A 23,276-nucleotide genomic window follows, 5' to 3' on the forward strand; every position below is an offset into this window, starting at 1 on the left:
ATAAGATCTAAAGGAATTTTCTTATTTTCTTTGTATTCAAGAAGAAACTAGGTAACCACACTGGAGGCCAATTAATGCAGTGTGAATGAATTAAATGAATTGGCCCCTGCTTAGAACACCACAGTGTTCTCCACTTCGTGGTCTTCAAGTGTCTGAGAGTAATCTTTATAGCCAGCTGTGATGCAGAAGCAGCAGCCGACTGGAGTATACTCAAAAGGCATGGGAGTGATGCTTCGCTGACAAAGTGTGTGTCCTTAGAGCACAGGGAGGGTGGCAGACATAATAAGGTCATCTTCCTTACCCTCTCCACCATGTCCAAATTAAAGAAGACAGGAAAACAGTAGGTTCCTAAGTGGTCTACAAGTGTTTGTATTTTTTTTAAGTGTTCATGAGAAATAATACAAATCAAAAGATGATTAGATTAAAAAGCTGGGAAAAATTGCATTTACATTTATGCTTGATACATGAAAGGTATTCAAATTGTGGATTTATACACATAAAGATGATAAAGAACCAAAACTCATGATAATATTTAATAAAAACTTGATAATAAAATTGGTATAATAGGAAAAAAAATAAGAGGAAAGAGACAGTCTTGGGTTTAGGAAGCACCCATTCTTGTTGCTGATTTACCAAGAAAAAAACTCAGAAAGAATGAATGAAAAACAAGTTTACATTTGCATTGGAAGAGTTATGTGTAATCAAAGTGTGGAAGATAGGTTTTGGAATGGATGTTTAATTACAGTTGTTATAAAAAAATATGTACACTTCTGGAACTATACATGGAGATACTGCCAATCCCATGGCAAACTAAATAGCTCCAATGATAGGTCTGGGAGGCAGGGAAATGTATCAAGAATTGTGAAGCTTCTCACACATTTGCTTTATAAACAATATACCCACTTCTGAACAAAATTGAGAAACAAGATTTTTTTTTCTTTTTTTTTTAAGTATATGATAACTTTACTGGAGCTTACTGTTTAACATACACTTTTCTAAGTGTTCCTGTGACTCCACATTAGCCAGGTTGACATGTAGTATTGATGTTTCTGTTTAAAGGTGAGAAAAATTTATGCAGGGATGTAGTGAAAGCAAGATTTAAGAAGACTTCAATAATATCATGAGGCCAATTTTTAATATTTATGCAAGTTATTCTACAAATAGTGACAGAGAACATCCCAATGACTCAAGTGGGTAGTTCATGTCCAAAATGTACAATCACAAACATAAAAGAAAGAAACATTTGAAAATACTAAAGGGGAATGAAAGATAATTTCAGATTGTCTATTAATAATATAATTTTGAGGGCTAGAATGGTATGCTTGTTGAGCATGTGTAAGGTCCTGGGTTGTAGTCCCAGCCCCAAGCAAAGAAAAGAATGACAATTTAGATGATTAATATCATATAATACTACTTCTAAATATATGAAATATAGTTATTGGGTAATTACTACATTCATCTCTTCAGTAGATGAAAAATACAACATGTATGATTTTCATTGTCTTCAATTTTTATGAATTAATTGAATATTCTTTTAAAAAATTTTTCCCAAGTTCCCAAACCCAGGACCACCCTCACACATACTAGGCAAGCATTTTATCAGTAAGCTACAATCCCTCTTCCATTTTTAGGTTTCTTGGTACACTTTATAACCTTATCAAAAAAGCCCGGGGAATATTTTTGGTATATAGCAAAGTGTCTTGACCCAGCCTACACCTTGAAAATAATTTCAGAATTTGAGATGTGACTGATCCAGTGATTTTGCCAGAGAATCCGCAAAAAAAAAAAAGAGATTAACAAGTAAAATACATATTTCTTAAATTGAGGCTAGGAGTAAAGAAACTGATGTTACATTAAAAAAGTGATGGATTGAGAGTCATTTTGAAACTCAAATGACATAACTTGGGAGTAAAAAGGAGAAGAAAGATGATTTATGGCTATTGTGCTGCTACTTCCAATTTACCTGGAAAAATGTAAAATTCCACATTTGATACAGTTTTGATGTATCCGAATGGGTAAAACATTTCAGGTTTATGGTTCACTGATACTTAACATTTCCTGCTCTTTCTCTAGTTAAATCTCTTTGGAATTATTTCTGAAAGGGAAATACCACCCATGAATATGCCAAATCTCTTTTCCTGGTGAGCTCACACAGTAACTTTGATAAATGGTACTTGAGTCTGTGGAAAGATATTTATAGGTTCTTCGGAATCCAAAGAGTGAACAACGTTAAAATGAGCAGTGAAAGGTGTTAAATCAACAAAAATGGTATGATTTCAGGGGTTTATTTAATAGGAAAAAAAATCTCTGAATAGCTAAATCAATGCCTCATTTAACCATTTTTTTCTCAGCCATTATATGGTATGCTAATTTTCTTTCAATTTTATGACTCCTTTTATAATTCTGTCTAGTGTTTATCTTGTTTGCTGAAGTAACTCATTTTTCAATTTTTAAAACTCTGTGCAATGAATCCCCAAATATGTCTGGGCAGTCAGAACCTTGAGTTCAGTCTGCATCCTCTTATTTCATAAGGTCATGATTGGTCTACTTAATTGACAGCCTGCCTTAAGCCTTCTGATTCTGTCATGCCCCTACCAGGAAGCAAAATAGAAGAGCATTTAGTTGCCAGGGCTTGTGTCAAGCCAGGTCTTAGTATTGACAACTAGACAGAAGTCACTCCCAGACTTTAGGATCTTGATCCATTTCACAAAACGAAAAAGCATGCAACTGGATAATCAAAAATCATACACATACACACAAACAGAAGGAGTAAACAGTGGGTCTCACTAAAACAATAAGTTACTTCAGGCACTTCAGGGGATGTGCAAACAACAAGGGTACAAAGATACCTTTGGGAAGGCTTTGTATAAAATACCAGTTCAAGTTGACTGCTATCTCTTTGGAAATACCTTGGCAAATGAACTGTCATATTGACAACTAATAACTGAGTGGCAGAAAGATGATATGGATGGACAATTTAAATCAATGATAAGAAATAACTTTCAAAATTCTTTTCTCTCCCTTACAAACTAGTTTTTTGTGTGTGTGTGTGTAAAATCTTTTTTTTTTTCTTCTTTTGCCACATGGTTTCTACTTTTGTTAGTGTCTGAAAGCTTATGGAGTGTAAGGTCCTTCAAATTTATTTTTGGAAAATGTAATGTATTCAACCTAGTATTGTACTTTCTGATTAAACTTGAATTATACACAAAGAAGTAATTCAGCTAATTTTCCCAACCAATAGCCATGTTTTAAAATTTTTAAAAAATATTAAATTCAGTCCAAATAGACAAATTTTATTGTATAATAGCCATTACATTTTCATACATTTTTATCTTTCATCATTTTAAACGGTAACTTTTCCAACCTTATTGGTAATTTTTTAGTATATAACTCAAGGAATGAAGATTCAATAGAGAACAAATTGGACCATTCATTGTAATAAGTGGCATTTTCTTTATAATAAGTGTTAGTTAAGAGTTAGTTCAACTCTTTCTCTTTATAATTGTTATTATCTTGTCTCATCAGCCCAGACCTTTCCACCCTATGGTATGTGTTCAACTACTTATCAGTCTTTCTCAAAGGTAGCCATTAAGCACAGGAATGTCAGTATCCCCCTGAATTAAAACTCACTTCACAGATCTTCATCTTAGACTTCTCATTCTGTAGAGAGACTCCCCACTGACCTGAGTCCTTAAACCAAATACCTGAGTGCCATTAGAAATCCCTGGCTCTTCCTCCAACACCAATTCTAATCAGACATCTCCTCCTTAAAAATTCACTTCAAAATATCTCGTATGACAGCTTCTTCATCTTATGTTCACTGTTAAATTTAGGTCAAACTGCCACATTTTCCATAACAAGGTCTCCGACTTTACCTCCCTCTACATACCGATTAGACCACATCACATTTGACTTAGCAACAGCATTTGGCACTCAGGAAGTTTTATTCTGTGAAATATTTTGGTTTCCACCGTATCGGTGTGCACTTTTTCTCAATCTCTTTTCTGCGTTTCCTCCTGTTTCAATATTGATCACATGTATATTACTAGTCTGAGATTCTATAATGCACTGCATGCTAACTGCAGATTTCTGCTTGACTCTCTAATATGCATATCACAGAATGCATTCTAACTTGAACTTCCTAGCACCACAGGGTGGATGGAGGAACAAAAAACAAAAATAATGACCTCAAAACTCTTGGGGCTGGGGATGTGGCTCAAGTGGTAGTGTGCTCGCCTGCCATGCATCACCACGTGGCGCTGGGTTGGATCCTCAGCACCACATACAAATAAAGATGTTGTGTCCGCCAAAAAACTAAAAAATAAATACAAAAAAAAATAACACCTCGAAACTCTTGAACTCCAACAACCTCCCCAGGAATAGTTTATCTCAGTGTTCTATATCTCAGTCCAAACACTTTGGATCATCTCTCTCTCTCTCTCTCTCTCTCTCTCTCTCTCTCTCCTGTTTTTGTGTTACACCACACAATTATTTCATTAGCAAATTGATCTTTGGGATGTACTCAGGATCTGACCACAGTTTCTCAATTCCATTTTACTTAACTTATTATAATTATCTTTTAAGTTATTTCATTTGATTTCACCCTTGTATCTCTATTTCCAACACAACATTCAAATTAATCATGTTAAAACTTGAGGTTATTTCATTTTTTTTTGCCCATAGCCTGGCCCTGGCTTCCCATGTCACTATTAGCAAAAGCAAGGCATATGGTAATCTGCATAATATGAAGAGATCGGGTCCATCATTACCATTCTGAGCCCGCCTCCTTTCTTGTATCTTGCTCCCACTTTAGAGGCCTTGTTTTTATATGGCTATGTTTGAGTAGAACTCCTTCACTTGCCTCTTTCTAATATATTTTTCCTTAGCTATCAGTGGTATACTAGTAAATATTTAACAGTCATACATATGTACACATGGACACAAGTGGACAACTGGGAAGAAAAGTTATTGTGGCCAAAATTGTAGGAAATTATACTTCAGAAAATAGTGAAACTTCTGAAAATATCTAAACTTCTCAATATTTATATTATTTTAAGTAAAAAGATTCTATAATGAAATATGATCACGTTTAGGTCAGAGAATATGTATTGCCAATTCTAGGCAGTTCTCTAGAACATGTCCATTTATAAAAGTCCCTGGAGAAGCTTGTCACAAGTACTTATTGCTGTCATCTACTGCCCTGTATTCTCATTCTGTAGATCTACGTTGGGAGTCTTAATTTGTATGATAAATGGAACTCCACATAATCTCTTTAATTTTTAATTTTTATTGTTAGATTTATTTTTAAATATACATAAAAACAAAAATTGTACCTATTAGTTAGTGAAAATGTAATGCTTAGATACATGTGTATATTTCATAACCAGGTTAAACACATCTGTCTCCACAAGCATTTATCACTTCTTTAAAGGAAAATCATACAAAATTCTTTCTTGGAACTTTTTGAAAGATATGGTACATTTTTGTTGTGTAGTCTTTCTACCAATCATTAGAAAATGAGAACTTTTTACTCCTATTTAAATTTTAACTCTATACCCACTGATCATTCTTTTCCTATTCCTTGTACCTCTATATTCTTCCCAGCACCTGGTACTCACCATTCTACTCTCCACTTCTATGGGATCAACTTTCTTATATTCTACATGAGTGAAATCATGCAGTACTTGTCTTTCTGTTTCTGGCCCATTTGTATAACATAATCATCTTCAGTACATTCATGCTGCAAATGACTGAATCTGGTTCTCCTTTACTGCTGAATAGTATTCTGTGTGTATATATATCACATAGTTGATTGCCATTTTTTGCCTATTGTGAATATTGCTGAATAAATATGGGAATGTAGATTTCTCTTTGACATATTGATATCATTTCCTTTGAGTATTTCTAAAACATATGGTAATTCTAATTTTTTGAGAAACTTGTGTACTTTTTTCCATGACTGTACTATTACATATTTCCATCAATAATAATAAAGGATTCCCTTTCCTCCACATTCTTGAAGCTACTTATTATTTTAGTTTTGTTTTTCAATAACAGCCATACATACTGCATTCTATTAACCTCTCCTTGTAGTTTTGATTTACGTTTGCCTGATAATACAGATGTTGAACACTTTTTCTTGTTGGCTATTGATGTGCCTTCTTTTATGGAATTTCTACTTAGGTTTATTGTCTATATCTTAATTTTATATTTGAAGGCTTAGGAAACATTTTGTAATAATTATTAGCACATATTAATTGTGATTCATTGTATATTCCCATACATGCTTGTGTCATTCATTGATTATGTTTGTTCACTGTCTTCTACTCTTTCTCCCCATCCCATTATTCATTCTACCCAACTCCTCTCCCAGCTTCTTAATGTTCACTTTATTAGATATTTTTGAAATGGGTAATTAATTTTTCATTAATGAACATTTTCACAACCTATGTATTCTTTTGAAAAATATCTTTTGGAGTAGATGAACAAAATAACTTCATTTTATTTACTTGTTTTTATTTGGTGCTGAGGATCCAAACCAGTGTCTCACATGTGCTAAGCAAGTGCTCTACAAATGAGCCACAATCACAGACCCCCTTATGTATTCCTGACATTAACCCTTTGTCAGACGTATAGTTTGCAAATATTCTTGCCATTTTTAGGTTGTTTCTGTACTCTGTTGACTATTTCTTATGTTGTGCAAAAGATTGTAGGTTTAATTCAATCCTACTCATCTATTTTTGTGTTTGTTTTCTGTGCTTTTGACATCGTTGTCAAAGCTTCCATTCAATGTCCTAAAGTTTTTATTTTATGTTTTCTTCTAGAACCTTCATGTCTAAAACTTTGTTAATTTATTTTGAGTTGATTTCTTTCTTTCTTTCTACTTCTTTCCAGTTTTTTCCCCCTGCAATTCTGGAGATTACACCCTGGGATTTGTGCAAGTTAGGCAGTGCTCTACCACTGAACTAGACCCCCAACTCTCATTTTTAGTTATTTTTCTAACTGATGAAGGACACTGGTCTATTTCATCCTTTTGCTTGCAGACACCCAATTCCCAACATTATTTATTGAATAGCCTGGCCTTTCTCTAATGTATGCTCCTACCAACTTTGCTGAAAATCAGTTGGGTGCAGATTTGAGACTTTTCTCCTAGGCTCCCCTTTTCTGTTTCAATTGTCTATGGTTCTGATATTTTTGCCAGTACCAGGCTGTTTTTTTTTTTTTATAACAGCTTTGTGGTATGTTTTGAAGTCAGTTTGTATAATGCTTCCTATTTTATTCCTGTTGCTCAATATGGCTTTGTCTATTCATTTTTTTCTTTCAGTTCATTACAAACTGCTTTATTTATAATGTGAAGAATATCATCGGTATTTTGATAGCTATTGTAATGAATCTGTAGATTACTTTAGGTGTTGGGGACACTTAAATAATATTGATTCTTACAGTCCATGAATATGGAATTTCTTTCTTTGTGGGTGTATGTCCTCTTCAATTTTTCCGTCAGTATTTAATACTAATTATACAGATCTTCCAGCTATTTTATTCCTATAAATTTTACATTTGTAATTACTGTAAATCTGATTTATTCTTTTATTTATATTTCACACAATTTGTTATTGGCATGTAGCATTAATGACTTTTGAATATTGATTTTGTATCCTGTAAGTTAGGTAATTTTAAATTCATTTTAATAAAACACCATAAGGTTTATAATTAATTAGCCCATGTTTCCATTCAGAGAAACACTGAAATTCTAACGTATTTTGTATAACATACTAGACATTACATGAATAAATGAGCAACTTAGTAAATTAAGCAGAAAAATAAGTAGCGGAGCAAAGGAGTAAACATGTTGTTTAGGTATGAAAAGAAACTTACCAGTTCCTCTGGTAAATGAATGTGTGTACCTCAGAAGACTCTGTGAGAATTTGAATGTATTGTTTATTTGTTTGTTCTAGCCTATTAAACTTTTCTTCTGCAATTTTCTGTAATATTAATTAATGAAGCAAATTTATAAAATATTTTCATATTGTGTTCTTATTTAGTGGGTAAAATACAATCAAACATTTTGGAGAGTATACTGCTATACAAATATCATTAGTCAAGGCACATAGACATATGGTAGGCAAATTTGTGAGGCTCAAGAAATAGCGTTTATAAGCATAGATGGATTTTCATTGTTAAGAAGTTATATTTAACTGAGTTCCCAGTTACAAACCCTACATATGAAGGTGACTGGGAAGAAATAGTCAGATGGTGATTTTCAGAGAGTGAGAAGCCTTTAATCATTTATTAAGATCATAATGAGAAACAAAACAAAATGGTAACACAAGCAATCCCATTCTTTTGATTCTTCCAAGGATTACAGGAGAATAACAGGCAGCAATTTCCATTAAAGTATTTGAAGTAAACATTTCTATAAAAATATATCCATAAAACATTCAGGATTGGACATTGCCATTCATCTAGGATGCATTACAAACAGGATAAATTTCCTTTTTTTTTGAACAAATGAACAATACAATGATTTATAATTAATTTTACCCCTATGTATTTCTTTTTCTTTACAAAATTTACTAAATGAAGAAATTAATGTTTAGGGCAGTTATAAAGCATTTGCCTCACATGGAAAAGACAATGGATTCAGTCTCCAGCAATGCAAAAAAAACAAAATAAAATACTAACTGAGGAGGCCACATATTACATTTATTTTTATCAATAAAAAGTAATATTGCAGTTGCTGGACATAATGGATACATGGACACATGCCAGAAATAGTAAACCAATTAAGCAAACATCATTTCTTTCTTGGACAATGTAAGTTTATTTTATCTTCATATTGTACATAAGTTTAGAAATCACAGTCATGGAAAATTATATTATCATTGTGTGTTATAGATGTGTGTAATATATTCATACACAGATTCATTTATTGCCATGATTAGATGAAGATAAAGTGTGAAAAAAATGCATAACCTGTCATGGGAAAAAAAATCGCCTTTCCAATTGCCTCTTTTCAAAGCATGTTACTGACCCCAAAGCACTGGAATTACACTGAATGTTTGTATGCTCTCAGATTCATACATTGAAGTCATCACTCCCAAAGGAGGTTATCAATGTTAGATTAGGTTATGTGGATGGAGCCTACATGTTGGGAATACTGTCCTTACAAGAAGAGAGAAAGAGTCACTTCTACACTCCAAAGCTAATACACTGGAAAGGCTGTGTAGGACATTGTGAGAAAATAGTCATCTGAAAATTTGGAAGACGGCCCTCTCAGGAGCCAAATCACCTGGCACCTTGACCTCGGGGCTTCTTAGCATCCTTACCAATGAAAAGTAAATTTCTTTTCTTTAAGCCACTCAGTGTATTTTGTTCATGCAACCCACATGGACACATACTGAAATCAATTTGAAATTTTTGTGTCTGCCCCACTGCAATTTAATAAATTAGAATTTCTAGAGAATACATATGCTCAATCTTTCCCTTGATGAAATCTCAAAGAAATGTTTAAGCAGTGTCAGGTTTAAAAACTAACACAGACACAATACTACCTAGGGCACCTCAATAATTGATCATTTAAACCAGTACAGTATTTAGAATAAAAGGAGCATTCCAACAATTACAACAGGATAGTGTTAATGTGCACATGTACTAATAAAACCAGTGCATAAGGCAATATTTCACAGGTATCTGTAATTTAAACCCTTTTATATTTGGAAAAATTATCTATAAAATTTTTATTACCATGAAATGTAGTTTCCTAAATAAAAGAAGGCAGGAAACAAATAACAAAATGAGGATGAGGGGAAGTGAGTGTATATGTGCATTTATTCAAAATATGTATTTTATTCTGTAAAAAATAAAAGCAGCTGTTGCTATAAGCATTGAGAATGAAACATTTGTGAATTATTTTTGATTTAATGATTAAATATCTATGGAAATATTTTCCCACTTAGAGAAAGGATTATTCATACATGACAGGAAAATCACTCACTTAACAGGAGTGAAGAGAGGAAGAGTCAGAATGGCAATTATCAAGAAAACAAGTAACAATAAATGTTGGTGAAGATGTGGGGGAAAAGGTTCACTATTACTATAGAAGTACTTTGGATTAGGCAGAGGGGAGTGAAAGGAGGAGTCAGGTATGGAGTAGGAAGCATAGCAGAATGAATTGGACATTATTACCCTATGAACATATATGTTACATGACCAGTGAGATTCTATATTATGGTCAACCAGAATAATGAGAAGTTATGCTCCATTTATGTAATTGTCAAAATGCATTCTACTGTCATGTATAGCTAACAAGAACAAACTAAAAAAGAAAGAAATGAAGGAAGGAAGGAAGGAAGGAAGGAAGGAAGGAAGGAAGGAAGAAAGAAAGGAAGAAAGAAAGAGCAAAGATATATCCTCTCCCTCTCCCTACTCTTTTGAAAGGAAAAAAATATAATTTTCATTTTTCTTTTCTATATTAAAATCTAAATGAGTGAACAAACATGTGTTCCTCTGTTTTAATCAGTTTTTTTTTTCTTGCTGTGACTAAAAGACCTGACAAGAGTAATTAGAGGAAATAAAGTTTATTTAGGGGCACATGATTTCAGAAGTCTCAGTCCATAGACAACCAGTTCCATTCCTGGGGACACAAAATGAGGCAGAATATAGTGGAAGAGTGTGGCAGAGGAAAACAGCTCAGGACATGGCACCAGAAAGTAGAAGAGAGAGACAACCCCTCTCATCAAGGACAAAATTTATACCTCAATGGCACATCCCCCCAGTGAGCCACAACCTCCAGCCACATTCTACCTCCCTGTGGGTATTTCTAGGTTATCACAATGCATTTAGTCCATTTTTAAGAGTCTTCATAGTCTTAACAATTTCAGCATTACCAAAAGTTCAAAAACAAAGTCTCTTCTGAGACTCAAGGCAAAGTGTCAATGAGAACCCCTGTAAAAATCAAAAGCAAGTTACATATTTTCAATATATAAAGGAACAGAGTAAACATTTCCATTCCAAAAAGAGAAATAGAGGCATGTAAAGAAGGGATAGGACCAAAGCAAACTGAAATAAATCCTAGCAAACAAGTCCTGTAGCTCCAAGTCCAGCATCTGGGGCACATGGTATCCTGATGTTCTCCTCAAAGGATTTGTGTAGCTCTTCCCAGTGACCTTGATCATTGCAGTCCAAATGGCCTGTATCAGTTTTTCTCTGATCAATTTCTGCAGGTTTCCTTGGCAGATGTTCTATAGTACTGGCATTTCTTAATCTTGGAGGTCTCACTGCAGCTTCGACTTTGTCCTCACATCTTCATGCATTGTCCTTTCAGTGGGTGCCCACAGGAACTCTGACCCTGCTGCACTTTGATGTCCTCCAAGTTTTCCTTTGAAATATGAGTGGAAGCCTCCATGACTCCTTAACTCCAGCGTCCTATAGAACCAGGACCACATAGTTTATGCAAAGCTTTGTTGCCTTCTCGAGCAGTAGCCAAGCCAACTGTGACCCCAGCTCAGAGTACCTGGAAAGCTGAGCAGAGAAAGCTCCACTAACCAGGGACAAAATATAAACTGCAAAAGCACACCTTCAAAGACTCACCTCCTCAAGCCACACCCAACCTGCTTATAGTTGTCACTCAGTTAATCCCTATCAGGAGTTAATGCACTGATTTGGCTAAATCTCTTATAATCCAATATTTTTATCTGAAAACTTTCTTTCATTGTATCACACAGAGGACACCTAATGTCTAAACCATAGCATCCTGGAACCAATAAGATATTTTAGTAAGTTAATGGAATACAAGCTTAATATACAAAAGTCAATCACTTTGCTATACAGCATCAATTAATAAATGGAGATTAAACTTTAGAACAATATGCTTTGAATATTAGCCAGTTATAAGTCTAAAAAATTATGCTGTATGTGTGTGTGTGTGTGTGTGTGTGTGTGTATTATGTGATTTTGCTATGGTGGGAAAAAACATATATATATACACACATACTACAAAATTGATGAAAAAAATTTTAAAAAACTAATGGGGAAAAGTTACACATTCAGGGGTTGAAAGACTCAATATTGTCAAAATGTCAATATTATCAAATTATTCCCAACTTGTTCTACAGATTCAGTATAATATCAATCAAAATCCAAATGTTATTTTTCAGATATTACTGAAATGGTTCTAAGTCATATTTAGAATGACAAAGAACCAGAATATCCAGCACAGTATTGAAGAAGAATAGGTCAGGATACTAACTCTACCTAAGTTCAAATTTACTCTAATCCTATGCTAATCAAAATAGTGTGATATGATGAAAAAAATAGACAAAGAGGTCCACGGAACAGACTAGAGAGCCTTACAAAATTAGAAGATACAATTAACAGATTTTCACAAGGAAACAAAGCTAAGAGAGAGAAAAAACAGAGTTTTTCTTAACATGGTTAATCCATTCTTTAATGAAAATTATAATATGAACTACTCATCCACATGCCAAAAAATATGAAATTAGTCCTTACACACTTCATAAAAATTAATTCAAAATGAAATGTAATCTTAAATGTAAAATTAAAGATATTCCTAGGCAATAATATGGGCAAAAGCCCAAGTGACTTGGCTATGGTGGGGATATTTTAGATAAAACAACCAAGGAAGTATCTATGAAAGAAATAGTGGACATGTTGTAATTCATTAATTTTTTCAAAGTATTTTTTTCAAGATATTGTCAAGACAAAAAGAAGTTAAGTAAGACACTGGGAGAAAATATTTGCAAACAGCAAACCTTAAAAAAATTGTGAAATGGTTGATTTTATGTGCCAACTTCACTAGGCCATGGACAGCCCACATATGTGGTTAAAAATTATTCCTGGGTGTCTATGCGAGAATATTGCTACATATTCATATTTGAATTGTAAGAATCAGTAAAGCAGAGGTCCATTACCAGTATAGATGAGCATCATTTAATTTATTAGGACCCTGAAAGGAATAAAATATAAAGCAAGGGAGAATGTGCCCCTTCTGTTGCCTGATTGCTTCAGCTGGGTCTTTGATCTTCTACAGTTGAACTAGACTTTCTATCATCAACACTCTTGATTTTGACATTCAAAAATGGACTGGTATCCAGGTGTCGCATGCCTCTAATACCAGTGGATCCAGAGGCTGAAGCAGGAGGTTCAAAGCCAGCTTCAGCCAGCCTCAGTAATTTAGAGAGATTCTGTCTCTAAATAAAAAAATAATAAAGAGCTGAGGATGTGATTCCATGGGTAAGAGCCTCTGGGTTCAATCACTGGTATGAAATTAAAATTAAAAAAAAACCTTGAGGATAATAACTATAGAATTGTTCAACCTTCACCATTATCTGAGAAAATTTATCTTCATGATTTGCTTTTTATCTATCTATCTATCTATCTATCTATCAATCAATCTATCTATCTATCTATCAAGTTATGGATTCTGATTCTTCAGAGAACTATGAATAATGAATACTGCTTCATATACATCACAATACATAACTTAAAATTCAAAAGCAATAAAAAAGTGGAAAATCTATTTTTTAAGTGGTCCAAAGACCAAACCAGACACTTTATGAAAGAAAGTATGTAGATGGCGAATTAATATATGAAAAGATATTCAACATCATATATTATTAGGGAGATGAAAGTCAATACTTTAATTAATCAGACACCACTATGCACCTATTTAATTAATTGAAATCAAGAGCCCTTAAAACAATACGTGCTGGCTAGGTTATTGAGCAACAAGATAGTCAACATTGGTGCTAAAGAAAATTATACAACCACAGTAGAAGACAGTTTGAGAGTTTCTTACAAAACTAACTCTACTCATACCATGTTATTTGACATTCACATCCTTGCATATACTGAAATGAGTTGAAACCCGATATTCACACAAAAATCTCTGCATGGAATTTTAATACAATTTTAATTATAATTCTGAAATATAGCAGCAATCAACATATTCTTCAGTAAATCAATATATACATAACTGGTAGTGCATCCATGTATGGGATATTAGTCACCACTAAAAAGAATGATCTGAACTATCAAGCTATAAAATGATAGGGAGAAGTTTAAGTGAATATTTTTAAATCAAATAAGACATCTGAATGAATAACTCCTGAATATTTCAATTATATATCATTCTGGAAAAGGCAAAACTGTCAAGACTATAAAAAATATTTTTTTCTAGAGATTGGTGGAAATAAGGAATGAATAAGTTGAGAAAGACAATTTACAGAGTATTTTAACTATTCTATGTGATAATCTAATGTGGACACGGGTGTTTTTATTATTAGAACTCATAGAATTCACAACACCAAAAATGAGACTAAATGTGCAATCCAACTTCAAGTGATAATGATGTGCTGAAGTAACTCCATCTGTTGTAACAAAGGTACCAACCTGGGGGAGGATATCTATAGTGTTCAAGGCTGTGTGTGTAAAGGGGAGGGAGAAAATGGGAGTCTCTGTACTTTTCAATTTTGCTGTGAGTCAAACTAAAAGTCTATTTAAAAAAAAATGACTGTGCACCGTTTATACTCCAGGCCATCTGCTTTCATGTACCTGGGCTTCAGGTTAGATGAGAATAGCCTGGCCTGGACTGTGTTTCTATGGAAAGCTGACTGTGGCACTCCCAGTTACCAACAGGACTCTAGGGGGTCCTGGCTAAGCTCATGCAACAAGGCCATCCTCCAGGTCAATGTGGATTTTGATGATCCAAACATAGTGGCTACTGCAAAGCATTTGTCAGCTTATTTCCTTTCCTTTACACTGACAAGTAAGTGTCTGCCCTATAAAAAATAAAAGCACCCTATTGAAATCATGAAGGTTCATAGGATACAACAGCCATCCCCCTGGTTCTCCTTTTCTGGTCCTCTTAAATGACCAATATCCAAATTACACATTAAAGTGATATCTATAAAGTTACTCTGCAAGGATGGGTGATTGGTTTTATCTTTAGATATATAGAGCTTGAAAACCTCATTTTACTAATTATGCAGTAGAAGATCATCCTTGACAATATCCTCACACTCCTTCCCATCTGAGGAAATTTCCATTTATAATTTATTCTTCTCCAAAAAGTCATCTTTATTTTTTCTCAAATACTAAAAAATATATATCCTTTCTCTAAGAAATTTCCAAAAATCCTTTGCTAATTTATTCCTGAATCAATTCAGTGACTAACTTATGCAATTATCATATGTGATAAAACATTGTTCTTTTTAATAAAGAGGCTTGAGGCTTTTTCATATGCATGAATTGGATGAATCATTTATTATCATATTATTAAAATTTATTGTGATAAGAATAATTTTCTTTTCTATTTAGCTTCAGGGGGTTTTCCTATACTTTCTCAGTAACATGTTCACAAGGTTTGAAAGTCCTGGAATCATTTTTCATGCCAGAGGCTCTCCTCTCAAAGTTATTACACAGAAAATTCATTCAGAAAAAAGAATAATAATAATAATAAGAAGAAGAACAACAACAACAAAATAGATGTGGTTTACTGTCCTATATGTTTTCTCTTGTATGTGGAAGCTAGAAAGAAAAAATAAATCTGTTTTGGTTTTGGTACCATGATTTGAACCCAGGGGGTCTTAACCACTGTGCCACATCCCCATCCTAAGTCCTTTGTTATATATTTTATTTTGAGACATGGACTCCCTAAGATGCTTAGGGCCTCCTTAATTTGCTGAGGCTGGCTGTGAACTTGTAATTCTCCAATCTCAGCTTCCTGAGTTGCTGGGAATAAAGGTGCACCACCATGCCCAACTAGAAAAAAATAAATTTAATTAAAGGACAGGCTCTTCTAAAAACCGAATGGAAAGTGGAATAGAGAAGAATAATTACAATGCACCAGTTAAAAGGGGAGTATTTTTATAAAGTGATTGATCTTTTCCAATCTTAAGGACTTTTTTTTTTTTCTGAATATACAACTCCATTTTCTCTGACATTTCAAGAAATTGTATGTACAAATGTTTGGTAAACTTTACAGTTAGAAGTTTCAATTGGCAACTTCCAACAAATTGTAGCAATAACTAACTAAATGTGAGTTCAAGAGAAGTTCTTTTTGTATAGATATAAATATACATATTTATAATATATATCATCTAGGTGATTTTTAAAAAAAATTTTAAATAATAGGCTCTCGGTTAACTTGGTCTTCTGTAAAATGTGGTTTTGGTTTTTAAATTTAAGACTACTGAAAGGGCTATTGATTTCTGGGGGATGCAAAAGGGGTTTATATATATAAACATTATAAAAAATGGATATATATTTTTCATGCCTTCATTCAATCCAAGAATCCATCATGAAGAAGTGCATTAAATGTCTCCCTAACAATATAAAATTAAAAATGTGACTTTTGCTTTATTTCTAAACTCAATTATCGTAACTTCATTTGGCTAAAATACATATCTTATTCTTGATAAATATGTTTTTTTGGGAAACATTTTTTTCTTGATGTAACTTAAAATGCTTCTTTGTTCAAATGTCTGCACTCCTGCAATGTTTTCCTTCATCAAACTTTGATGACCCTATGAGCAAGCCATGTAAATTGTTCAGTAAGGGAGAAAATTAACCACTGCTTAAATCAATAATACCTCTTAACTGAGACTTCTGAGAGGAACAATTGTGAAATGCTTAGCCCACTAGCAGAAGGAATCAGGGCAGAGGACTGACCTCAAGGGGCCATCAACGCCAGGAAATGTGGACTGATGGATATCTTAATTAGTCACAAGAAAAAAGGTTAGGGATACGTGGTTGCAGAAAAATGACTCCATAAATCAGTTTTAGTGCATTGTTAAATTGCAGAAGTGTGGATTTCTTTTAAAAATATGCTATTTAAAAAGCCATTTCTTAAATCAGTAGAGGAAAGGGAACAGAGGGAGGGAGAAGAGGGGGAAAAGGGGAATAATGGGGACTGAATTAGAGCAAAGTGATCCTGTGCTTTATAATTATGTAAAAAAATATTATGTCTAACAAAAGAAAACATTTCTTAAAACATAAAAAATATATCTGAGTAGTCTTTCATTTATGTAAAACACACACTGATTATTGTTTAAAATGTATGTATTACAGGAGTTATTAGAACAGCCTTACATAATATGGACAGAGAAGCCAGAGAACACTACTCAGTGGTCATTCAAGCCAAAGACATGGCTGGACAAGTCGGAGGGCTTTCTGGATCTACAACAGTCAACATCACCTTGACAGATGTCAATGACAACCCACCACGGTTTCCACAGAGTATGTACCTTTTTCCTAGAATTTGAATATTTTACTATGCATTTATGTGAAACAAAATGAAATCCCTGAATATATAGTGCTTTGTTGTCTTCTGTGGGGATATTTTGCTTTTATAGCTCTTGATTTTCCTATGGTGTTATCTCTTGTCGAGACTATAGAAATTTCTCAATCCTGAACCTGCTATATAATGGATAAGAGATGAAAAATGTGAATTTCTGCTAGCATACAAGTTAATAATTCAAAACAGCCAAGTGGTGCTAAGTTACAGTATCCTACATTTGCCAAAATAGTTATGCATTATTACAACTTTCATGAAGATGTTTACAATGCATTTTGTTATCGTAATTTTTGAATGTGTTTATACAGATATAGATACATTTATGGTATGAATGAATGCTTTATGGATACATGTACACATACACTGGTATCACATAAAAGACCATTACAAATAATTTAATCACATGTGACTTCAGAATAGAATATCCATCTTGAAAACAGATCATGATCCAAAAGGCAATTCAGGGAAACAAGGCAAGTATTTATTCTGTGACTTTGGAAGGAGGTGGTGTTCATTCATCTTCAGAAAATAGAGGATATAATTATATTATATTGGAGTATTTTTAATATGGTAGTACTGTGAATAACCACTCATAGAATGATCCTTAATTAATATAAAATCCAATTGGGGTTTGCTATAGATGTCCATCTTACCAAATGATGTTTAAAACCTGTAATTGAGTAGTTATGCTGGTATTCCAGCAAAGGCTCCTCACAAGTCAGTATGAGATTCCTTTCCTAAGGTTCCTTCTTAATGTTGTTCTCAGTATATCCAGGCCTAACTACAATGAAATATTGTGTATTCCTAAAGCATAACAATGCTTTGCACAAACTTATTTTGACTGGGATCATCCTGTGCTCATACTGTTTAAAATTCTTGCTAAGTTTCTCTGTAATATCTGTTGCAGATGAGTAGCTTCTTTTGATTTCCTCTTGACATGGCACTTTTGCATGCATGTTTATCTGTTCTAAATCCCTGTGTCCTCTACACTATGAGGGTCTCTAAGTATGAAAGAGTTTTGATTTGTTTTTGTAACACTACTTGTTCAAGCCAGTGACCAGAACTAGATCAATGACTGTTAAATGAATGAGTGAATTAGTTGAATTTAAATACCCCATCAAAATTTTATTATTAAAAAGACAGCCAAGTTTATAGTTACATGAAAATCACTTAAAAATATTGGTGCTGGAGATAAGAGTATGTGAATAGGTTCACTTGTGGCCTTTGCTCTATGAAGTATGTGCAAAAGAAACTCGTAGATCATAGAAGGGTCTACATTACATTTAACGTTAGATATAATTAAATTGCAAAACGTTTTAAAAATTACAGTGTACATTTTTATCTATTTTATCACTTAATTTACATAATGGAAGCACATGTGCACACACATACACACACATATACATATATATTACTGAGACAAGGGCCATTATTTCATATGATATGACAATTAAAATTGGAAGACTTTTTTAAACTTAGGATTCCAGAAGTTAATTCTCCTACTTAATTTTAATTTTATATTCATCAACCAATGAATTCTAGTATTCTATTGCCTAGTAGGTATCTAGGGTTAATAATATCACTTTTGGGGCGGAGCCGTACTGGGGATTAAAATCAGGGGGACTCAACCACTGAGCCACATCTCTATTCCTATTTTGTGTTTTATTTAGAGATAGGGTCTGGCTGATTTGCTTAGGGTCTTGCTAAATTGCTGAGGCTGGCTTTGAACTCATGATCCTCCTGTCTCAGCCTCCTGAGCCACTGCACTCAGCAATAATATCACATTTAATATTTCAAAATAGCTAGAAAATAGAGATTTGAATGTACTCAACACATATTAATGATAAATGTTTAGGATGATAGATATGCTAAATGTTCTTATTTGATTATTACAATATGTGTACTGAAAATATCATGGAATCTGAAGTTCAGATTAAGCTAATTAGATTTCTAATCTACCAATTTACATTCTATGTGGCAATTGATAGGATAATAAAGGGTAACAGCTGAAGTAAATCAGAAATTCTCAAATCAACTAGAAAACAGAGAATGGGAAATATTACAAATATATTTTATTCAGCCTTCATTAAAGACACATTTTTATCTTATGTCATGAAATTTAGTAATAAAATGATAGCTTATCTTTATTACATATTTATTAAACTAAGAAGGCAAATATGACTACAGAATATATTCTTTCAGAAAAATAAATATTAAGTGATTTTTTATTTTGAAGTTGGACATTTTGAAATAATTTTGGATTATGTACCTAGGAATTTACCAGAGTATGCAAATCATTTGTGATTTTAAAAATCTATTGGTTATATTCTATGACAAAGTTATACATTCTATTTTCCTTTATTGGTTATTTTACATGGATATCTATGTTTATGGTTATAAGCATATATTTTTGTAAATAATTTGAGTGTTAGCAGTTAGTATTTATAAATCATTTTGTAATTCTTCACAGGATTTTTTTAATAAAACAGGACTGACTTCTGATTGAATTTTATAAGTTTTCATTCTTTCTTCCAGTAATTTACAAATGACTTTTGCAATAAAAAGTGAGAAAATATTTTTTTATAATTGAATTACCTTACCAATATTTTCAAGAAAATTATCATTCCTAGAGGAAAATCAGCTTTGTGCATGCTGACACATAGGAACAGAATATGTTAAGTTATGCCATTTTAAATATATTCCAAGGAACTAATACAGGAGAATTACCCTGTGTGGTATTCAAGTAGCCATCTTTATACTATATAGTATTTATGTATTAGAAACATCTTAGCTCTGTAGAGCCTAACTTCTTTATTCTTTCTTTGAATTTTACTTTTTGTTTATGAAGATGTTAGTTATACATAATAGCAGTATCCAATATGATGTATTAAAAATGCACATAAAATAATTTTATTCTGTTTACTTCACCCTCCCACAGATCCTTTTTTTCTAATTTCAGGGTGTTCTTGATGATCCATAATTAGTACTCAACATAGGTTCCTTCGATTAAAAAGAAATTCCAGATTATATGTGTGTTTTTTCTTCTTTTTTCAAAGTAGCATCTGAGCGTAAAGCTATATTTACATAAAAAAATTTAAAACAGATATTTAAAAATCTTTCTGCTTAATCTCATCAACAAAGACAAACCAGTTAAGTCTTTGTTTCTAACCACTTATAATGTCAATTTTCCCTAAGAAATATTTATATTGTCTCTTTTCCCAAGTAAATACTCTTCATATATGCAAATGTTAAATGAGTTGAATAAATGTAATGATCACATTAATCACAGCTTTTGTAGGCTGGAGATCAGATCTACTTAGGAAATATTCCATGTACTCATCTGGCAAAGTTACTGAAGTAAAGATACAATGTCTTTAAAAAAGCAATTAGAGTCAATACTGTCCTGGGAGGAAAAGGTATATTAAATGGGACAAGCTTCAGTGAGCCAAATTCCCTTTTATTATCCCCACCAAGTCTTCCTTTCTTAAGTTTACTTCAGTTAATCATTACTATTTTATGATGCAGTCTAAGGAATCATGTGCAAAAGATCACATATGGTGAATAAAATTATGGCATATTCAGAAACAAAAATATGAAATAATGAGATCTGTATGTCTATGATGCTATAATTCTAGCTCTGTTTGAAGATATTAAAAAAAATTCACTAATGAGGTAGGAGTTAGCAATATGAAAGTTTCACACATATTCAAAATATGATGAAAAGACTTTATTAGTATAGTACATATAATTTGATGCCTGAAGCACAACAGTGTGCCTTGCCTTACTTGATAAGTCAAAAATTCTAACCTTCATATTGAAAAGTCAAGCAAAACTAACATTTTGAAGGTAGTTATGGTTTAGCAATTATGTTACTCACTTTGGGGGATCAGATTTTTCTGTATTTACATAAAAAATTTAAAACATTTTTAATTCCCTGCATTTGTGGCATCTCTTATTAATTTTTCCAGTTCTGAAGAAAGTTTCAAACATTAAACTTTCATGTCTGCATTTTGTTTTTATATTGTGGTTTTCTATATTTGTATGTACACACATATACATACATCTATATATCTATCAATAGGTACAAATGCATACAGTAAAGGAATTTTTGTCTTAATATTCTTAAAGAATATAGGTACTTATTTGTCTTTTCTCATGTAGGTATAAGTTCATAAGTTATTGTGCTTTTCTTGGTTGTGATTTGTAGTTGCTAACTTTTTTTTTTTTAACAAACTGAGGTTTGTGATAACAATGTTTCACCAAAAGTATATACTCACTTCATGTCTCTGTGATACATTGTGGTAATTCCCATAATATTTCAAATTTTGTCATTTTGTCACTCTCTAATAGTGATCTGTGACAAGTGAACTTCAGAGTTACTATGATAATTGATTTGGAGTGACACATTGCAACCAATCTCACATAATGCATAAGTTTTTTGAATATGTTCTGACTGTGGCTGACCAGCCATTCCTTCATCCCTATCCCTTTCCTTGGGCTTCCCATTTCTCAGAGACGCAACAATATTGAACTTAGGACAGTCTATAACACTATAACCCCCATAAGTGTTCCAGTAAAGGAAAGAGTCACATGTCTTTCACTTTAATTTAAAAAGTGGAAATTAGTAAGCTTAGTGAGAAACATTCAAAGCCAAGATAAGAAGAAAACCAGGCTTCTTGCATCAGTCAATTTGTGAAGGCAAAAAACAAATTTCTTGAAGGGAATCTAAGTGCTGCTACTCCAGCAAACACATAAATGATAGGCAAATAGGATTTTTGCTGATAATAAGAAACTTTTTTTTTCTGGTTAGAATAGGGGATCAAACCAGCCACACTGCCAAAAGCCAAAGCCTACTCCAAAGTAAGGCCCTAATTCTCTTCAGTTCTTTGAAGGCTAAGAGACAAAGCTCTCCAGAACTAGGAGAGACTGGTTTGTAAGGTTTGAAGAAACAAGTTGTCTTTATAACACAAAAGAGCAAGACAAAGCATCAAGTGTAATAAGAAGTTGCCAAGTTATTAGCTAAGGTAGTTGATGGCAGTGATTGCTCTAAATAGCACATTTTTAGTGTAGATGAAACTGGCTTGTACTGAAAGATGATTTCATCTAGGATTCACACAGATAGAGAAGAGAAGTCAATCCTGGCTTCAAAGCTTCAAAGACCAATTGTTCCCCTTTTCAGAGACTAAAGTAGCCAATGGTGTTAAGGGAAAGTCAATGCTAATTTGCCATTCAAGAAATTCTAGATGCCTTTAGAATCATACTACTCTACCTGTGCTCCATAAATAGAACAATGGGATGTGGATGACATTACGTGTGTTTACAACATAATTTATTGAATATTTAGGCCCACCATTGAGGACTATACTCAGAAAAAGTAAATTGCATCCGAAGTCTCATTGACAATGTACCTGATCATATAAGTGCTCTTATGGAGAAGTACAGTGGGATTACTATTATCTTTATGTCTCCTAAAAATAAATCTATTCTGTTGCCTACGAATCAAGGAGGAGTTTTTATTTTTAAGTCTAATTATTAGAGAAATTGTAATTTCTAAATCTATAGCTATCATCAATAGTGATCTCTATGTTTAATCTCTGCAAGGTAGATTGAAAACTTTCTGGAAAGAATTCAACATTCTAAATGCCATTAAGAATATTGATAGGGTTGAAATGTGGCTCAGTGTTTCAATGTTTGCCTAGCACACATGAGGCCCTGGGCTCAATCCCTAGAACCACAATCGTAGAATCACAATATTGATTCTTCATGGGAATTGATCAAAATACCAGCACTATCAGGAGTTTGGAAGAAACTGATTCTAACCCTCAGTGATAACTTTCAGGGGTTTAAAGACTTTAGTGAGAAAGCAGTTAATGCTATAGTAGTGTTAACAAGAGGAATAGATTTGAAGTATAACCTGTATATGTGACTGAACTATTGCAATCTCATGATAAAATTTTAA

At 33.0% G+C, this 23,276-nt stretch overlaps 1 protein-coding gene across 3 annotated transcripts in view; it reads left to right on the forward strand.

Annotated features, from left to right (window-relative positions):
- Window positions 1-23,276, forward strand: part of Cdh18 (cadherin 18) — a 307,953-nt gene that overhangs the window by 159,580 nt on the left and 125,097 nt on the right. For all 3 annotated transcript variants that reach the window (XM_026393607.2, XM_026393608.2, XM_026393609.2), the window contains exon 4: window positions 17,092-17,259. In XM_026393607.2, coding sequence (XP_026249392.2) covers window positions 17,092-17,259 — 168 coding nt within the window. The remainder of the gene's footprint in view (window positions 1-17,091; window positions 17,260-23,276) is intronic.

Source organism: Urocitellus parryii, chromosome 1 (assembly GCF_045843805.1).
Source record: "Urocitellus parryii isolate mUroPar1 chromosome 1, mUroPar1.hap1, whole genome shotgun sequence".
Taxonomy (NCBI): Eukaryota; Metazoa; Chordata; class Mammalia; order Rodentia; family Sciuridae; genus Urocitellus; species Urocitellus parryii.